At 46.6% G+C, this 17,350-nt stretch overlaps 3 protein-coding genes, 1 long non-coding RNA gene and 2 other non-coding genes across 9 annotated transcripts; 1 reads left to right on the forward strand and 5 right to left on the reverse strand.

The window, feature by feature from the left end:
• Window positions 1–29: 29 nt before the first annotated feature.
• MCCD1 (mitochondrial coiled-coil domain 1) lies at window positions 30–1,203 on the forward strand. 2 transcript variants are annotated; one of them, XM_032847361.1, is made up of 3 exons: window positions 30–275; window positions 777–987; window positions 1,029–1,203. In XM_032847361.1, exons 1-2 carry the CDS (start codon window positions 108–110, stop codon window positions 960–962), a joined length of 354 nt encoding a protein of 117 aa, XP_032703252.1. In that variant the 5' UTR covers window positions 30–107; the 3' UTR covers window positions 963–987; window positions 1,029–1,203. The 2 variants fall into 2 exon arrangements, with proteins under 2 accessions (XP_032703252.1, XP_032703251.1); XM_032847360.1 differs by having other exon boundaries at window positions 33–275; window positions 777–1,048.
• A 57-nt stretch (window positions 1,204–1,260) lies between these two features.
• Window positions 1,261–13,458, reverse strand: DDX39B (DExD-box helicase 39B). 2 transcript variants are annotated; one of them, XM_032847359.1, is made up of 11 exons: window positions 13,336–13,458; window positions 11,753–11,997; window positions 10,834–10,961; window positions 10,459–10,551; window positions 6,993–7,176; window positions 5,782–5,900; window positions 3,390–3,521; window positions 2,350–2,459; window positions 2,107–2,251; window positions 1,819–1,966; window positions 1,261–1,501 (listed from the first exon to the last, which is right to left on the reverse strand). In XM_032847359.1, the coding sequence occupies exons 2-11, from the start codon at window positions 11,961–11,963 to the stop codon at window positions 1,485–1,487; spliced, it is 1,287 nt and encodes a 428-aa protein (XP_032703250.1). In that variant the 5' UTR covers window positions 11,964–11,997; window positions 13,336–13,458; the 3' UTR covers window positions 1,261–1,484. The 2 variants fall into 2 exon arrangements, with proteins under 2 accessions (XP_032703250.1, XP_032703249.1); XM_032847358.1 differs by lacking the exon at window positions 13,336–13,458 and having other exon boundaries at window positions 11,753–12,107.
• Window positions 6,866–6,942, reverse strand: LOC116860978. Its single transcript, XR_004381381.1, has one exon. It is a non-coding gene; the product is annotated as a small nucleolar RNA SNORD83 (small nucleolar RNA).
• LOC116860976 lies at window positions 12,505–12,582 on the reverse strand. Its single transcript, XR_004381379.1, has one exon. It is a non-coding gene; the product is annotated as a small nucleolar RNA SNORD83 (small nucleolar RNA).
• An 80-nt stretch (window positions 13,459–13,538) lies between the features above and the next one.
• Window positions 13,539–13,836, reverse strand: LOC116860974. The gene is made up of 2 exons (XR_004381378.1): window positions 13,655–13,836; window positions 13,539–13,568 (listed from the first exon to the last, which is right to left on the reverse strand). It is a non-coding gene; the product is annotated as an uncharacterized LOC116860974 (long non-coding RNA).
• A 1,195-nt stretch (window positions 13,837–15,031) lies between these two features.
• Window positions 15,032–17,334, reverse strand: ATP6V1G2 (ATPase H+ transporting V1 subunit G2). Of its 2 annotated transcripts, none has more exons than XM_032847315.1 (3): window positions 17,228–17,334; window positions 16,678–16,778; window positions 15,032–16,167 (listed from the first exon to the last, which is right to left on the reverse strand). In XM_032847315.1, the coding sequence occupies exons 2-3, from the start codon at window positions 16,735–16,737 to the stop codon at window positions 15,994–15,996; spliced, it is 234 nt and encodes a 77-aa protein (XP_032703206.1). In that variant the 5' UTR covers window positions 16,738–16,778; window positions 17,228–17,334; the 3' UTR covers window positions 15,032–15,993. The 2 variants fall into 2 exon arrangements, with proteins under 2 accessions (XP_032703206.1, XP_032703205.1); XM_032847314.1 differs by lacking the exon at window positions 17,228–17,334 and adding an exon at window positions 17,051–17,215.
• Window positions 17,335–17,350: the final 16 nt, after the last annotated feature.

Here is a 17,350-nt window from a genome sequence, read left to right on the forward strand (position 1 = left end):
GGGCAGGGCACTGGGCAGGGCCAGTCACTGAAGCGAGGCCAAAGCCTAGAGGGAAGGAGCCAGTTCCCGGTGGGAAGCAGTTCAGAAAGCTCCCTGCTACACCGGCCATGGTACTCCCTCTGCCCTGGCTCTCATGTTGCTGCCGTCGCCTCCTCCTGCCTTCCTGGCCTCTGGCCCCCCAGGGCTCCTGGAGGTGCTGCTCCCAGAGCCCCAAGGCAAGCACAGAAGAGCAAACCAGCTCCACATGCAGTGGGAAGATAAGGTCATCCCCAAGGGTAAGTGGCAGCAGGTGTGGGGGCAGATAGTAGGGGGGAAAGGGGGGAGGATTCCCTTTCATCTTGTGTCAGGGGCCTGCTCCAAGTAAATACCACCCCCACCCCCAGAGCTTTTGGCCTAGTTCCAACTTCCAGATCCCCAGCACCCTCCCCACCCCCAACCCCTCTAGACCTCAGGGCTCCCTTTCCCCACAGCCCTCCCTTCTTGTAGAGTCCATGAAGTCCTTGAACAGGAATTTCCCCTAACAGTTAATTATTTCTTAAAGGGGGTAGGGACAGCCAGTCCTCTCCTCTGTATCCTTCCTTGTACACGGAGTCCATTTATAACCCCTGAGCAGCAAACTGCCCCCACCCCCAGGCTTATGCCTAAGACAGAAGCTTCCTTGACTTCACAGCAGATGACCATGTTAATGTAATAGGGTTCAAAGGTGAGGCAGACCGCCCCAAACCTCAGCCCTGTGCCCTGGCTGATGCTTCCTCCCCTCTGCTCCCCCAACTCAGGGTCCCCGGCCCCGCCCCACAGCTGAGCTGGCTCAAGCCGAGGAATTGCTGGAGCAGCAGCTGGAGCTGTACCAGGCCCTACTGGAAGGGCAAGAAGGGGCCTGGGAAGCCCAAGCCCTGGTGCTCAAGATCCAGAAGCTGAAAGAACAGATGAGGAGACACCGAGAGAGCCTAGGAGACGCTTAAGCTTCCCACCAGTTCCTACTTTACCTTCTAACACTGGAAACACTACATACCACCCACACTGGGCCTTTGGGTCAGAAACATCCCAGCCCCTCCCAAGCCACTAAGAAAAATGGAAGACACCTCCACAAAGGGCAGCAACTGGGAAGTAGCAAGGAGCCATGGCCTCTGCATTCTTAGTCACATCACCCTCCCCTCTGACCCCTTGTCAACTGACCTGGGCCCCACAGCAAGGCACACAGTCCTTATACACTGAACCATGGTCCAACCTCACCCCAAATCCAATAAAGGGATGGAACACTTACAGACACCACAGACGCATGTGTTTTTTAGTTTTGTTAAAAAAAATTCAGACAATTCCGGAAACAGGGGTTTAGGAGTGGTGGTGATGCAAAAGGGGGAAGCCATGGGGTGGGGGTGGGGGTTATCAGGGGTAGGTGGCAGTAGTGTCTCCTTCACCCCATGCCCGCGGTCATCTCCTGAACAGAGACAGACTGTCATACTCCAAATAGGTTGGTGAGTCCTCTACCGCGTCTGTTCAACTGCAGAGAAAACATGGCACAATTAGGATAAGACATGGACAAGGCAGGGACCCGCCCCCATGCATGCAGGGGTCTGTAGTTTGTGGGTGCAGAGGATAGGATGGGAGTGAGGAAAGATAAATAGTCTGTCAAGAGAAAGAGACCTACAGGTCAACTAAACATCCCAACAGGGGCATCAAGATCAGGGGGACATAACTTGCCAAGTGCCCATTATGCGCCAGAGACTTTAGGTACCTAATGAGATTTCAGACACACGTACCAGGGAAAAAGGAGACTCTCAAGAGTTGAGGAGCCAGTTCCATGAGACCCATACTCACTGTAAGAGGAAATGTCTATCTCATCGGGCAGCTCACTAATATTGACTTCAAATCGATCCTGCACATCATTGAGGATCTTGGCATCATTTTCATCTGACACAAACGTGATGGCCAAGCCCTTAGTGCCAAACCGACCTGCTCGGGCCACCTGGAAGGAGAGAGGGTAACACTGGGACGACTCCCAAGTAGGAAAATTCACAAAAGGAGGGGCGAGACAATTAGGTATGAAGACAGAAAATCAGGGAGCAAGATGGGACACTGGGATGCCCACATGGGAGTGGAGCTTACTCTATGCAGGTAGGTGTCAGAATCCTCAGGCATGTCATAATTGAAGGCAATGTTCACCCGCTCAATATCCATGCCTCGGCCAAATAGGTTGGTAGCCACAAGAATTCGTCGTTGAAAATCTTTAAACTGCTGATACCGAGAAAGCCTTTGTGAGAAAGGAAATTAGAAAAATGTTGAGTCCCTTCTCTCAATGGTCTCTTTTTCTTCCCAAGGACACAAAACATCTTTCCATCTCTGACTCACCTCTCCTCCTGGGGCATCCCTCGGTGGATGGCAATGGCTGGGAAGTTCTGCTCCACTAGGAGCTGGGCCAGGGCAATGCAACGCTGCACAGACTTCACAAAGATCACCACCTGGGTGTGTGACAGGGGATGTGGGTCCATGTGGGATCCGTGAGAGATTATGTAAGAGAAGAGTTTTCAGTAACTGCACTGTTCTAAAGAAATTCCTCCTAATCCTCATCACATATTCCTCCTCTGTTCTAAATATAACTTAAGCCTTTCTTACTCAGCTCTGATTTTTCCTGAGCAGACATGCTGCAGAGAAGTTAGAGAGAGTAGTAACCAAAACTACCAAGTTGAATGTAGCTAATGGTAAAAATGATAAAGTGATAAAAAATAAAACTAAAGTCTGGAAAGATCATGACCAGTATTTCCTACTCATTAGGAACAAATATAAGCAATCTACCTTAATTTCAGTAAGTTTTTGGTGCTAATAAATCCACAAAACAGGTTAAGTGATGGGTCATTTCTTCTCAGTAAACAGCATGAGAAGAAACAAATTTAAAAACCTAACAAACCCAAAATATTTTGGAATTTTTACAAGCTTATGAAATCCCCTCAAGAATTTTCTAAGAATTTTCTTTATTGAGCTTTTTCTTTACAAAACACCTGGCTGTGACAGCCATGGAACAGAAAGGCAGCTCTCACCTTGTTTAAATTCTCATTTAAGGGGCGCCTGGATGGCTCAGTGGGTTAAGCCTCTGCCTTGGGCTCAGGTGATGATCTCAGGGTCCTGGGATCAAGCACCACATTGGGCTCTCTGCTCAGCAGAGAGCCTGCTCCCCCCTCCCCGCCTGCCTCTCTGCCTACTTGTGATCTCTGTCAAATAAATAAATATAATCTTAAAAAAAATTTTTTTCATTTAAAAGAATTTCATTTAAAGCCAATTTATCTACTATTCTTGCTCACATCACATCACATCCTCAATAAATGGGTACTTAACCAGGTTTCTGCTACAGTTGGAGACGTGCTCATCCACCTACTGGACCTTGAACAACTGACCTGATTGAACTCAAGGACATCGAGAAGGTCAAAGAGCTTCCGGTTCTTCTCGTTGTCCTTCAGTTTCACGTAGTACTGCTGCAACCCATGCAGCGTCAGCTTCGTCTCATCATCCACGAAGATCTCCATTGGCTGGGGGGGAGGGGGGAGTAGGGGTGGGGAACGGGAGGAGGGCAGAGTGGGGGGGTTAAACCTGGGGGGGTGGAGGAACTTGATCTCCAATACACCCCATGGGGGGATGGGGAGAAGAGAAAACTGAAAATCCCACCATACCCCCCAAAATACCCCTTTTAATGTGGTCTCTTCCACATTAGCTCTAATTTCCTTCCTATCAGACATGAGTTTTAAGACTGCCTAACCTTAACCAGGCATGGGAAGGGAACTTTCCAGAAAGGAAAAGGAGCAGTGGGACCACCTATTGGCAAGATGCCACTACCTCAAAGGGAGGTAACAGAGGAAAGAAAACGGGAGATGATCCCCAAAAGGAGAATGTGATTGAAACGCCTGGGTACTGGTGGGACAGAGTGACTCAAGGTCAGAGTTAACTCAGAGATGGTTGTAAAAATACAGGGGAAGACAAGGATTGCTTCATTAGAGCATTCTCTTAACTAAGAAAATAAGGAGGCGCCTGCGTGGCTCAGTGGATTAAGCATCTGCCTTCAACTCAGGTCATGAGCTGAGAGTCCTTGGATCAAGTCCTTCATTACGCTCCCTCCTCAATGGGGAGTCTGTTTCTCCCTCCCCCTCTGCCCCTCCACCCGCTTGTGCTTTCTCTCAAATAAATCTTTAAAAAAACAAAACAACTAAGGAAATCAGATCCACATCAGGAGGACGGCTATCTTCAGATCAGAATGCTACAATAAGATGGTCTCAAAAATGCCATGAAAGAAAAGCAGAAGTTACTCAAGTTGAGTAACAACTTGCCCTCAGACTACACGGGAATAGTTTAGATGGCACTGGTCTTTGAACTAAGAGTCAAACCACCTAGAGTATTACAGGGATGGTACCATTAAATGGTGTTAAGAAACAAATTCAGAGCAGCAGACACATATTCATCTGCGTGCATACACACGCACGCGTACAAACAGGCACACATGCACACACACAAAACCCTTGAAGGGGAGGAAGGCAACATAAAAAAATATATAAATTGACACAAGACTCAACTCCTGAGTCCAATTTTCCTAGCACTCTTCACTAACCTGGGGACATAATTAACATGAACACCCAGGGTCCAAGATTTTAGGAAAGGAAGTGTGGCACAGAAGAAAACCAGAAGCCCAATCCCAGAAAGCAGGCTAGTACAGGCAGGCTTTTCAGAAAGTTCCATGGCCTCCTTCAAATCTAATCCTATCCCCAAGTACAGCTAAAGACAGTTAACACCCCATGGGAAGGAGCAGTACAGGATGGGGAAAGAATACACTGCACTGTGTATACAACAGGCCCCATCTAGCCCCAAACCCTGACACCCACCTGGTCACATTCAAGTGGAGCTCCTCACTTTACCTTTCCCATATCCCTCTCCTCTGAGCATTAAAAAATTGTTTTAAAAAAGAAAAAAAAAATCTACCCCCCCTTTCAGGACACCCCTCCCCCCAACACATATGGGGGAAACGGGAAGCACGGCACGCCTTGGATTCAGGAAAAAAACCGGGAACGGAAAAAGAGGCTGGTTTGGTCCTCAGCTTCCTGGTCAGGTTTCCCCGCGGCCTCCGCTGCCGCCATCCACCGCTGGGTGCCGTCCGCATTTCCCCCGCCGCTCCACGGTGCTTCTCTGCTGCCGGCTCACATCAACCGAGACTCCGGATGGGTGCGAGGAGGTGTGGATGGGAAGGAGTAAGGGATCGGGGACTGAGGTGCCAAAGGCCCCCACCCCTGGAGGTGGGGAGGGAGCGGATTCATTTGTGCTGTTTGCTCTTCTTCTGGACATGCCCTGCAATCTGTCTGTCCCTCTCTTGCTCTCCTGCCACCGGGAGGTTATGAGTTTTGGGAAGCAGAAGGCTCCAACTGTCTGCTCGATGCCACTTTGAGGGTGCGTGGCTGTAAAGGGCTATGTAGGAGACGACGGGTGGGTGGTAGGGCAGAAAATTCTGCCCTCCCCCCAAAAGAAAGAGGTTCAAAAATGCTGTGATGAAAAAAAAAAAAAAAGGTCGAACACTACCCGCTCTCAAGTTAACCCGACCAAGTCTTCCGGAGTTTCCCTGGCGCCCGCGCAGACCCTAACACTAGCTGTCTCTGCCTCTGTGTGTCTCTTCAAGGAGTCATCACTCCCAGATGGGCACGTGCCCCCTTCTTGGCACTTGAAGGACAAGGGAGTCTGGAGGAAGAGGGCGCGGAAGGGGAGGAGGCAGTGGGCAGGGAGTGGAGGGAGAGAAGGTAGAAGGGTATTTACGTCTTGCATGAACTTGCGGCAGACAGGACGGATCTCTTTGCTCAAGGTAGCACTGAACATCATGACCTGCTTCTCATGGGGGGTCATGCGAAAAATTTCCTGGACATCCCGACGCATGTCTGCAAGAGAAAGGAAAAAAGTCATAGCAGAAAAGAAGCATTATGTCATAGACAAAGACCAGAGACCGCCTCCCCAGTGAGGTGAAGACTGCTGGAAAAGGGTAAGCAAGATTCATTTCACAGAAAAAGACTGGTCTCAGGTACTCTATTCACTTGAACCACCATAAAATCACATCCACTGCAATAACACAGTGGAATTTGAAATAAAGACTTGGGATCAGATTCCAGCTTTGTTTTAACCAGGCAATGGTTTTTTAAATGGTTGTTTTAACCAGTCAAAAAGATAATGAAACCCTGAATCTCACAATTATGACATGGAGATGAAGCCCACTGCAGAGGCTCACAGGCCTAAAACCCTTGAAAAATGCTTTACAAGGCCCTTCTCCCTTTCTCCCCTTGCCCAACTTTTCACAAATACTGCACACCTAATTACATTCTAGCTGTCAGAGTCCATTCCATGCTTCCTCTGGATAGTACTTTCTATCCAGCCAGGCAAATGAGATCCCTCTATCTGAAGCCCACCTTATCAGTCACCATCTGTAACAGCCAAAGATGATCTGGAATGACTTATCCCTGGGGCTATGTCCATCCCCACTGTCTCATTTTTAAATGTGGGTTCTTACAGGTGATTTGCCTTTCTTGTGGCATACTGGATTACAGAAAATCCCATAAACTCTCCACATTAATCTTAGGTCTAAAGATCTATTCAGCTATAAATTCCGATATATGCTGTGCAGGGGATGCAAAAAAGTAAACAGTTTTCCTCTTTCAGTTTATTATCTCCCCAAACATCCCCAATGAGAAGCTAAAAAGGAAAGAACAGTGGTGTGATTAAGGTCTAAGATCAGCAGTCACTCCTCTCAAAGAAAAAGAAACCTCCATCACAGAAGGGAAGGACAAAACACACTTCCCCTTGATCACCAAGGTTGCTTAAAAAGCCTAACAAAAACCAAGAGGGGAGCCAGAGCCATCAGTCATGGGTGATAGATTAAGAGTCGTCCTGGCACTGAAGTGCTCCTGTAGCAAATAAACATCATCTGGCTCTGAAGGGCAACTCTCAGATCACTAGCCCCACCCACCGTTGCCACTCACCGAGCTGTTCAAGCATCTTATCACATTCATCCAAGATAAAGTGTTTAATGTGTTTGAGATTGAGGCTCTTATTTCGAGCCAGGGCGAGGATGCGGCCAGGGGTCCCCACAACAATATGCGGGCAGTTCTTCTTCAGCACCTCTTCATCCTTCTTGATAGACAGACCACCAAAAAACACCGCGACCTGTGTTAACCCAGGAGAAAACAGCGTCTCACAAGCAAAGAAAGAGTCCAATCTCCCCACAGTTCCCATCCTTTTAATCTAAATGAATTCTTAGAACATTTCAAAGCTACAAGGAATATTTAACATCACCCAATCTAAAATTTTATTATGATGCCCAAACACTAAAGCTAAGAAACAAAAGTGACTTGCCGGAAGTTATGTGGCTAATCAGAGCAGTCAGGACTAGCATTTTCTTCTGACTTAATCTAATAATCTTCCTTCCCCTGATTCTGTGGCCAGACTTCATTCTAAGAATGAGGATAGCAAGGGCATCTGGCTGGAAAAGCATGTTGACTCTTGATCTCAGGGTTAAGTTTGAGCCCCACACTGGGTGTAAATTATAAACAAACTTAAAAAAAAAAAAGGGGGTAACAAGAAATCACCAGAGCAATATATCACAAAACACTCATGATGGAATATCAAGTTTTTTTCTAACTAAACTCAGATTTTTTTCTTTCTCTCTCTTTTTTTAAAGTAGACTCCATACCCAGTGTACAGCCCAATGTAGGGTGTGAACTCTACAACCTACATGTAGGTTTTGATTCCTAATCAAAACCTGAACCAAGATCAAGAGTCTGATGCTCAACTGGCCAAACACCCCGGAGCCTCTGAACTCAGATTTTTAAACGCCTTTTTGCATAAACCTTATGAAATTACTGATTCAACATAAACATATTATTACACATTAAAAACATAAGAGGAGGGTGCCTGGGTGGCTCAGTGGGTTAAAGCCTCTGCCTTCGGCTCGGGTCATGATCCCGGGGTCCTGGGATCGAGAGCCCCACATCGGGCTGGCTCTCTGCTCAGCAGGGAGCCTGCTTCCCTTCCTCTCTCTCTGCCTGCCTCTGCCTAATTGTGATCTCTGCCTGCCAAATAAATAAAATCTTTAAAAAGAAAAAGAAAAACGTAAGGGGAATATTTGTTGTGGATCGGAGCCTTAGTACCATATCAAATGACACCAGAAACTGCTTTCTAGTTTCAAAGAAACAAAAATTAATCACAGGATAAGACTGTCACAAAAAAACTAAAATCACTTATTACAGGACAACCAAGTTTGCAACAGGATATACAAAGCATATCAACCCAAAACAACTTGCCAAAAACGGTTAACTTCAATTAGTTAAGCTTTCAAATATGTATTTCAGTTAAAGGAAATTAGAAAGAAAATAACTTAACACCATTAAGGGAGTAACCAGACAAATCCACACATAGGCTATTCTGTAGAACTAGCCCAACCTCAAACAAGTCACTTTAGCACAATTTTTTAATTTATTTTTTAAAGATTTTATTTATTTATTAGACAGGCAGAGATCACAAGTAGGCAGAGAGGCAGGCAAAGAGAGGGGGCGGGGAAGCAGGCTCCCTGCTGAGCAGAGCACCTGAAGCGGGGCTTGATCCCAGGACCCTGGGATCATGACCTGAGCCAAAGGCAGAGGCTTTAACCCACTGATCCACCCAGGCGCCCACTTTAGCACAATTTTAAACAAAAGTAAGAAAATGTCATGACAATTTGTCTTCAGTCTTAACACAAAGAATATTCTCTTTTGGGGCACTCGGGTGGCTAAGTTGAAGAGCATCCAACTCTTGATCTCTGGGTTTTGAGTTTGAGCCCCACCCTGGGTGTACAGATTACTAAAAAAAAAAAAATAAACAAATAAACAAAAAAATTCTTTTAGGGGCGCCTGGGTGGCTCAGGGGGTTAAAGCTCAGGGCATGATCCCAGGGTCCTGGGATCAAGTCCCCAGTCAGGAGCTCTGCTAAGCAGGGAGCCTGCTTCCTCCCCCTCTCTCTGCCTGCCTCTGCCTACTTGTGATCTGCCTGTCAAATAAGTAAATAAAATCTTTAAAAAAAAAAAAAAATTTCTTTTAAGCCGCATAAGCTAGTAAGCTAGGCCTATAGAGAAGGAAGTGCAATCCTTGCTCACTAATGAGCCCAACAATAAATGTTTCAACAATCGTGACAATGGAAACTTCTCTGGTTTTCAACTTTTTAGAATCAAGCAGTAACAAGACCACCTGGTGGAAGAACAATGAGACAATGTAAAAACCGAATTAAGCGTAACACATACACGTACGGCATTTAAATTATTTTTAAGGAATTAAAATTAATTTTCGTGTAACAAAAGAATAACGTAAACCAACTACTCTTTCATGAAAAAAATCAAAAACACCTGGAATTTGATAAAATGAGAGAAGAGCGACTAATACTTGGTGTCACAGAACCATTAGGGAAAAAGGAAAAAAGAACATTAACTAACCATTACCTTCTGTGAAGTGAGATTAGAGATAGGAGAACACAAGTCTTTTCATTACGAGTCCTTCTACATTACTCCAGCATGTTTAGCCCACACAGATATTATTGCTACTTTGGCTTTTACTACTACTTTTTATTTAGTTTAAGACTAGTTTAGCTCCGTCAGTTAAGCATCTGACCTCCACTCAGGTCATGATCCTGGGGTCCTGGGATTGAGCCCTATGTGGGGCTCCCTGCTCAGAGGGGAGTCTGCCTCTCCCTCAGCCCACCATTGGCTCATGCGCGCTCGCTCTCTCAAATAAATAAACTAAATCTCTTAAAAAAAAAAAAATGACTATTTTTAGGTTAGGGCTAGGAACTCAACACATGAAGTAATGATTAACAGGAGAAAATCCCAATAATCCAAACAAAATCATTGTTCACCACATCCTAGCGGACAGTAGGAAGTTATACACATCAGTGCTTCTCAAACTCCAATTACTCGGAGATCTTGTTAGAATGCATATTCATACCCAGTAGGTCTGGGGTGGTACCCACATAATCTGCATTTTCATCCGAACTATGGGCTTGGGAACCACACTATGAAAACCAAGATTATATATGGAAAACCCAACTCTATTCTGTTGTGGCCCCCAAACATCTTTCAATTTTCTGCCATTTTAAAGAATCCTCAAAATTCACACACAACACTAGAGATATTTTGGCACTTCCAGCCTTCTCTTGCTAAACACCAAAGCAAACTAGAGCTTCTCCAAGATTAGAACATAGCTAACATCTTAAAATTACAATGCATATTCAAAAGTGAACCCTAGAACGTAAATCTCTTGCACACCAAAGTCTACAGAAACCTACCAGCTATTATTACCTGTACATGACTTTCACATAAAGGTAATTTAACAAACTGTGGACATGAAGAATGCTAGTCTACAAGTCTTCAATGCCTTCAAAGCCCCACACCTCACCCTCCCAGGTCTCTTTACCCTGGCTTACCTTGACATTGGGCATGTATTTAGAGAAGCGCTCATACTCCTTGCTGATCTGAAAAGCCAACTCCCGAGTGTGACACATCACCAGCACAGACACCTGGGGCAGGGTGAGTAGATGGAGACAAACAATATATCCCTTTACTATGCCCTCTGGGGAAGCAAACCATCACAAAAGCACATCTGACAGATCATAAATGACTTCAGTTCTGAGATCTAAGCCACTAACCCCATCATTACTATGTAATATCCCCTATGGCCATCAAAGGTGACAGAAATCATCTTAGCAACAAACTCTGAACGCATCACAGGGCTAAGACAAAACACCCTTCTCAAATATTTCTAACCAAAATGTCCTCCACAGCACTCTCCCCAAGTATACCTGTCCAGTAACTGGCTCCAGCTGCTGCAGTGTGGCCAGCACAAACACCGCTGTCTTCCCCATGCCTGACTTGGCCTGGCACAGGACATCCATTCCCAGAATGGCCTGAGGGATGCACTCATGCTGGACTACAAGTAGGGGAGAAAAAAAATAAATTAGACTTCAGTCTCCAGATAACTCCACCACTTTTTTTCACCACGCCAAGCCTATTTCTCACCATTCAATTTCTTAAATGGTTATCAATTTCCAGACCCTTTCTACCTCCCTTCTCCCTCAATCAAATTCATCCCAAAAGTAGGCCTTCCTAGTTTGTTCTTGCTTTAGCCTCCAACTCCAGTGCCCCCTCCTCCATCCTGCTAAAAACCGTCTTGCACCTACCAACAGCTCACTTTTAGTGCTCCTGACTCTGTCCCTATCCTCCTTAACCTGTAAAAATCTAGGACATGCGTGCCTGCCCCAGGCCATTTCTCCTACTCAGCTTGCCACACCTTAGGCCACGTAACCCAGCAACTCTGAAGGGCTTGGTAGCTGACCCAGAAGCCACCCGCTTTAGATCAAGCCATCAAGGTTTCCAGAGACCAGAGATGGCCTGGCCCAACAGAGAGGGACTAAAGGTCCAACCAGCTCCTCTCTGGACATTCTAAATTAGAAACCTAGATGACAAAATTTAAAAAAAAAAAAACAAGTAAACAAGAATAAACCAGTCGCAAGAACAAATGGCAGACCCCTTAAGTTGCTTTTCAAGTATCATACATAAAAAGACAATCTATATAAATCTTTCCTACAGCTAAAATAATTGTTGACACTTTATTTCCTGATCTAGCCTAAAGTATGTATCACCTGAGGGACTGTTTTACACACCTATTTCTTGTATCCTTAGGAAGCCTAATGACTACTCTATACTGGAAAGAAAATTTACCTTCTGATGGATGCTCAAAGCCACAGTCGACAATGGCCCGGAGCAACTCTGGCTTCAGCAGGAAGTCACGAAAGCCAGAGCTGTGGATGGAGACATAGGAGCCCTTCACATCCTTCTTGGCAGGGGCCTCAGCCCCATCTCCCCCAGCTGCTGTCTCCACCTCATCTTCTTCATAGTCCAAGAGCTCATTGTCCACATCGTTCTCTGCCATAACTGGGCCGGCAGGGGGAGAAGGGGAGGGGTCTCTGGATGGGTTCACGCAGAGTAAGTGAAAACAAGGAAGGAAAGTGGGGGCTTGAGCAACAGTTAAAAAAAAAAAAACAACCCTAGTTTGTGATAGAAGAGCTAGGGAAAAAACAGATGGAAGACTTATTAGTCACAAACAAAGACTTCACCACCTCTTTCCCATCCCCACACTCTTCCCACTTTCCCTAAACTATGACACCTTTACCTGGGAAAAAAAACTAAGAGGACCACAAAACATAAAAGCAAGAACAAACATAACACAGTGGCCCCAAGTGATGTAGTTAAGACACAAATTCCCAAAAAGATAAGGATCAGAATAGCATAAACCAGGAAGTAGGAAGGCGAGAACCAGCATATGAATTCCTGATCTTTAACAGTAATGAAGAAAACAGAAAATGAAAAGCAAAATATGAGACGGGAATAGAGAATGGAGAGAACAAGATAACGAGAAGTCCTTAAAGATCCTCAAAGAAACTGCGCTTTCCCTATAATCTCCCTAACAAAGCAGCCATCAGTCAAGGGTGATAGATTAAGGTCATCATTGCAGAAAGCGCTCACTTCTCAAAATAAAAACATCATGTGGCTGCCATCTACCTCCCACTCCTCAGTGACCTCCTCCTGGCGCAAAAGAAATCCCTGTGTGATTGACGAGGATGGGGGGGTGTAAGAGAAATGGCTCAGCCAGAAAAGTATTCATCTCTTCTCCATACAATAAGAAGGAAGAACTATTTGAGAGAGACGCTCGCTCCAGCTTTAACAGAAACCGGAGCAAGGAGTCTCACATCCCCCTTGCGTTACTCCTCACGTGAGACTCCCGATAATCACACAATGACACCGTGCATAAACATGCGGAACGTGTTCCAAACAAAAGTTCGTAAATCCAGATGAGAAAAGTCCAACTAGGCCCAGAAACCGGCTTCTCCTCCTAATCCCACCTTGGGCCTAATCCCACCTGGCCAAGTAGACCCAGAGAGAAGAGAAGGTGAAAAGAGCCCCGCCCTCCGCAAATGCCCGGGACCAGAGAACACCTAGCGCCGCCTCTCACCATCGCCAGGGCCTCCGATAAACAAGGAGCGCAGCAAAGGTGCAGGGAGCAAAAGAAACACAATGGCGCTGGGGCCACCATCTTGGATTGTGCCCCCTAGCATCCCTACCTCTTCCCCCCACCCCCGACACTCTTAGAGCTCTGAAAAGGAATGCAGGCAGTAGAAATAATGACCCAGCTAGGCCCCAGGGACCAGACCATAGCCTGTGGAACGGGTATCAGGAGTCCATCGGACAGAATGACCGCAAAAAAACGCAGATGGAGGCGGATGATACTGAAGGCCAAAACTTACCTGAGCAAGACGAGCGCATATGGCGCCGGCAACAGCGACGAAAGAGGGAATCTGCCTTCACTTCCGGTTCTCGGCTTCCCTCATCCCTGGGCCTCCCGCCTTCTCGCCTGCAAGCGCGCAGGCGCAAGAGACCGGAAGACGATCTTTCCAGAGTCAATCGTTCCGCGCGCGGTGGGGTTGCCTTTAGAAAATGCCTGTGTGGATTTTTTAAGCCACTTCTAATTCCTCCGCTACTGCAAGTAACAAAAGACATTAAGGAAACTAGCATCTCCCGCTGTTACCTTTTTTCTCTTATCCTCGTCTACTCCACGTCCCTCACCTCTTCCCTTAGGTTCTTGCCGGGCAGGTCTTCTCTCTAGGCACCTCTCCGTGGGCGCCCCGCTCGGTGGAACAGGATGGCGCGGACTGAGAGTTCCCACGGGGTCCTTGGCCCGGTAGTCAAGGTGACCCGGATGCGTCTGCGCTATAGCTCGTCTGACCCCAGCTGATGGGTAGGAACGAACCTGAAGAGCGCTCATGGGTCCTCAACCTACCCTTTTTCTCAGGGTGGAGACGGTGAGCGGCATTTGCCCAAAATAATGTTGGTCCACGTAGTTGATGCCCCAAGGACCCTGAAGCGGATGGGCAGGAAATTCGAGGCGGGAAGGTGTCCTGAAACCACTGAGTGGGGCACGGCGGGGTGGGGGGGGGGGGTCTAGATTCCGCCTCAACTGTTAAAGATAAATGGCAGGGCTTGAGGGTTACACAACATCCCACAAATATTGTTAACTCGACCAGAATGTCCTTAGCCCCGCTTCCAGCAGCCCCATTGTTCAGGTTGAATTTTTTCCTGAATGAAACCTTTAATATCCCAGTCTTTGATAATGCCTCAGAAGTCAGATGTGATGTCAAAAATGACAGCAAACGTTTGGCTCTTTACCTGTTATCACAGTTAATTGTTTAACACTAAGGAATAGGTGTCCTTATTCCCATTTTATAATCAAACAAAGCAACACGTCCAAAGTAACAAAGCTAGTGAGGTGACAGAGCCAGGATACAAATACATTTTATTTCTATTGTATCCTGCCTCCCTGCTTGAGTCTGGTTAATAATTACACTGTGGATTACCTCATTGGTTCAAATCTTTCGTTTGGTGAAGCAGGCAGTGCTTTCTGTGGCCAAGAGAACTAACAGTGATTCAAGGATAGTGCCCTTCTGGGCAGTTTTTCCGACCCTAAGTATTCCAAGTTTTGGGGCAGCTAGGTAGCGCAGTCTGGTAAGCGTCTGCTTTTGGCTCAGTTCATGATCCCAGGGTTGTGGGCTCCAGTCCTGCATCAGGCTCCCTGCTCAAGCTTCTCTCTCCCTCTGACCCTGCCTGCCATGAACGTTCTCTCTCGCTCTGCTCTCTCTCAAATAAATAAATAATCTTTCTTTCAAAAAGGAAAGAAAGAAAAAGAAAGCAAGATAAGGGACAAAGAGTGCTTGTTCCTACACCAGCTTTTCTCTATACCTGCCATCTATAGTTCCCAGGTTCCCGACAAGTAACCATGTATGTTCCTCACTTTAGAGAAATAATAACACACTAGTACCTTTTGTTTTTCCAACAAGTTTCAAAGAACAGCCCTTTTGGGCATTTGGGGAATATGTAAATAAGGAACAAGAGAGTGACTGAAAATGAGAAATGCTGAAGCAAAAGGAAGCTGCTTCCACACACCAGTTGATTTGCCCATAGTTCTTTTATTGACAATTTTTCATTGTTACAAAGGGAAGGATATTGAGGATGCAGAAAGGAAAGCCATGCATACAAGGGAACATAGCATCACTTTAGGTCTCAGGAAGCAGTGAGCATCTGATGGGTCTTTGGGGAAATCGGAAAAGGGGAAATCCAATAAAGACAAAACATAACTTAGAGACAAAAAGACAAATTCAACATCTTCCTGGAATCACAGTAGAGAGGCTAAATGAGGTCTTCATTACTTTTCAGGGATCATAAAGCTCTGGGGGAAAAGAGGCAGGAAGAACTAATTCTTCAGAGAATTATTAGGTTCACAGAATGAATAAGTAGAATTAGAAAGCCATTGACAAATATGAGGAAACAGCTGTGTTTAGGTTTTGGCAGGTGGGCAGGGAGTAGTAATAATGCCATAAAGCAGCCATTTATTGAATCACAGCTACTATATGCCAAAAACCATGCGAGGATTTAACAGAGTGATCCCTAATCATTGCAGCAACCCTATAAGGTAGGTAACGTCATTGCCGTCATTGTCGTTGTCATCATTATTTCAGTCCTGTAGAGGAGGACACTGGACTACAGGTTAAGTAGCTTGTCCTGTCCCAGCAAGTGGCAGGGTTGGGAAAGGGACCTCAGTGTCCCAGGCTCTGAAACCAAAGTGTTTTCCACATCCTGACTTCTGCACACTACAAATTTTAAGAGGAGTTGGGTGAGGGTGACTTGGGAGTTTACAAGGTCCCAGTGAAGGTTAAAGAACAATAAGGAGATTCATATCTGAACAGGATAACTTCTAAATTTCACAGAATTATTGGATCTTGCCCCTAGAATTTCCAGGGAATGGAGAGAAAGTGGGAAAGAAGCAGCGAAGATGGTGGGAGGTAATTTTGATTGGGGGATTTCTTTGAGAAAGGGAAATGGAAGGGAACAGTCAGGCCCTACAGTGGATCCTAGACAGCAATCCGGTAGTTGGGGTGGACCTGGGGCCTGACGTCGCAAACCATGCCAAGAAGTTGGGCCAAGACGTGTTCTCGGTTTCTCTGCTGAGAGCTCTGCATGCCCTGCACCTGGCGTCTTGTAGCCTGTTCCACCTCAGCCGACAGGTTCCCCTGGGAGCCCATGGCCTAGGGGGATTGGGAAAGGCAAAGAAGAGAGAAAGGCAAAAGCAGAAACAGAGAAAGAAGGGTCCAGGCAGGTGGAGAGGAAGATCCTGGAGCAAGGCCAGGAAGAAAAGCCCTTGTCAAAACCACCCCCATCCCATGGAAATAGCCAGACACCAAAGAAAGCAACACAATTCTCCTTCCTTTGAGACTTGACATGCAACTTCATCCTAAAACAGACTGTAAAACCCCCACCACCTCACTATATGTGACCATAAAACTCTGCCTTCCACCCCAAATGACATTATACTCCACACAGATGGTGGCAATTCCCCCCAAAAGCTGTACAAGTCTTTCAAATGTCTCAGATTCTCTTCGTTATCACACTTCTTTATCAATAACATGGCCCCTGCTAAGGGTCCCCTTCAGCCCTTTACCACCTTATTTTCTTGTACAGTCACCCTGTCCACACCTTATCAGATACACCCACCAACTTGCACCCTGGGGTCCCTTCTCAACTGTCCCACAACTCACCGCCTGCTGCTTGCTCTGAAATTCCTGCTCCCGCTCTCTACGGTACTGCTCCACCTCCATCTGTGCCTCCTCCTTCGCCTGCTTCAGACGCCGGGCCTTCCCTGGAAGCAGAAGAAAGGACAGAGGGTGGGGGTAGACCCCCTCACAAAACAAGATAGTAGTGGTCATTCCTTTCCAGAAAGTTTTTCTGCCTTCTCTCAGCCAACCAGGTGCTAGATTCTAACACCCACCCATTTCTTTCCTCCTAATCAGCCATCCCAGCCCCAGCTTCCTCCCCACCAACCTTGGGTTTTCCCAGGGACCGGAAGGTTTATTGTCCCCCCCCTCCCCAATTTTCTTTCCAGACTCCTAAGGGAGAGTGGAGGAGACTCACTCTTTCTGGCATCTGCCACCTTCTCAGCCGCCCGCTTCTCGGCTTGCAGGAGCTGCTGGATACCCTGGGACTGACTGGCCATTTCTGTCGTTATGGCTGATGATGTTTTGGATGCTACTAAGGTACCAGATGGCTCCCCCACCCCACCCCCAACACACACACACTTACACCGCCTACTTCTCTTCCACCAGCTCCTTGCTGCAGTCCTCCACTACCCCTGGGTCTTAGTGCTCCCCTTTTCTGCTCAGCCTTCCGCACCGGTGTCTCCCCCAAACTGATCCTCCATTGATGGCTGGCCTC

Source organism: Lontra canadensis, unplaced genomic scaffold, assembly GCF_010015895.1.
Source record: "Lontra canadensis isolate GAN:19392208 unplaced genomic scaffold, GSC_riverotter_1.0 scaffold186, whole genome shotgun sequence".
Lineage (NCBI taxonomy): Eukaryota > Metazoa > Chordata > Mammalia > Carnivora > Mustelidae > Lontra > Lontra canadensis.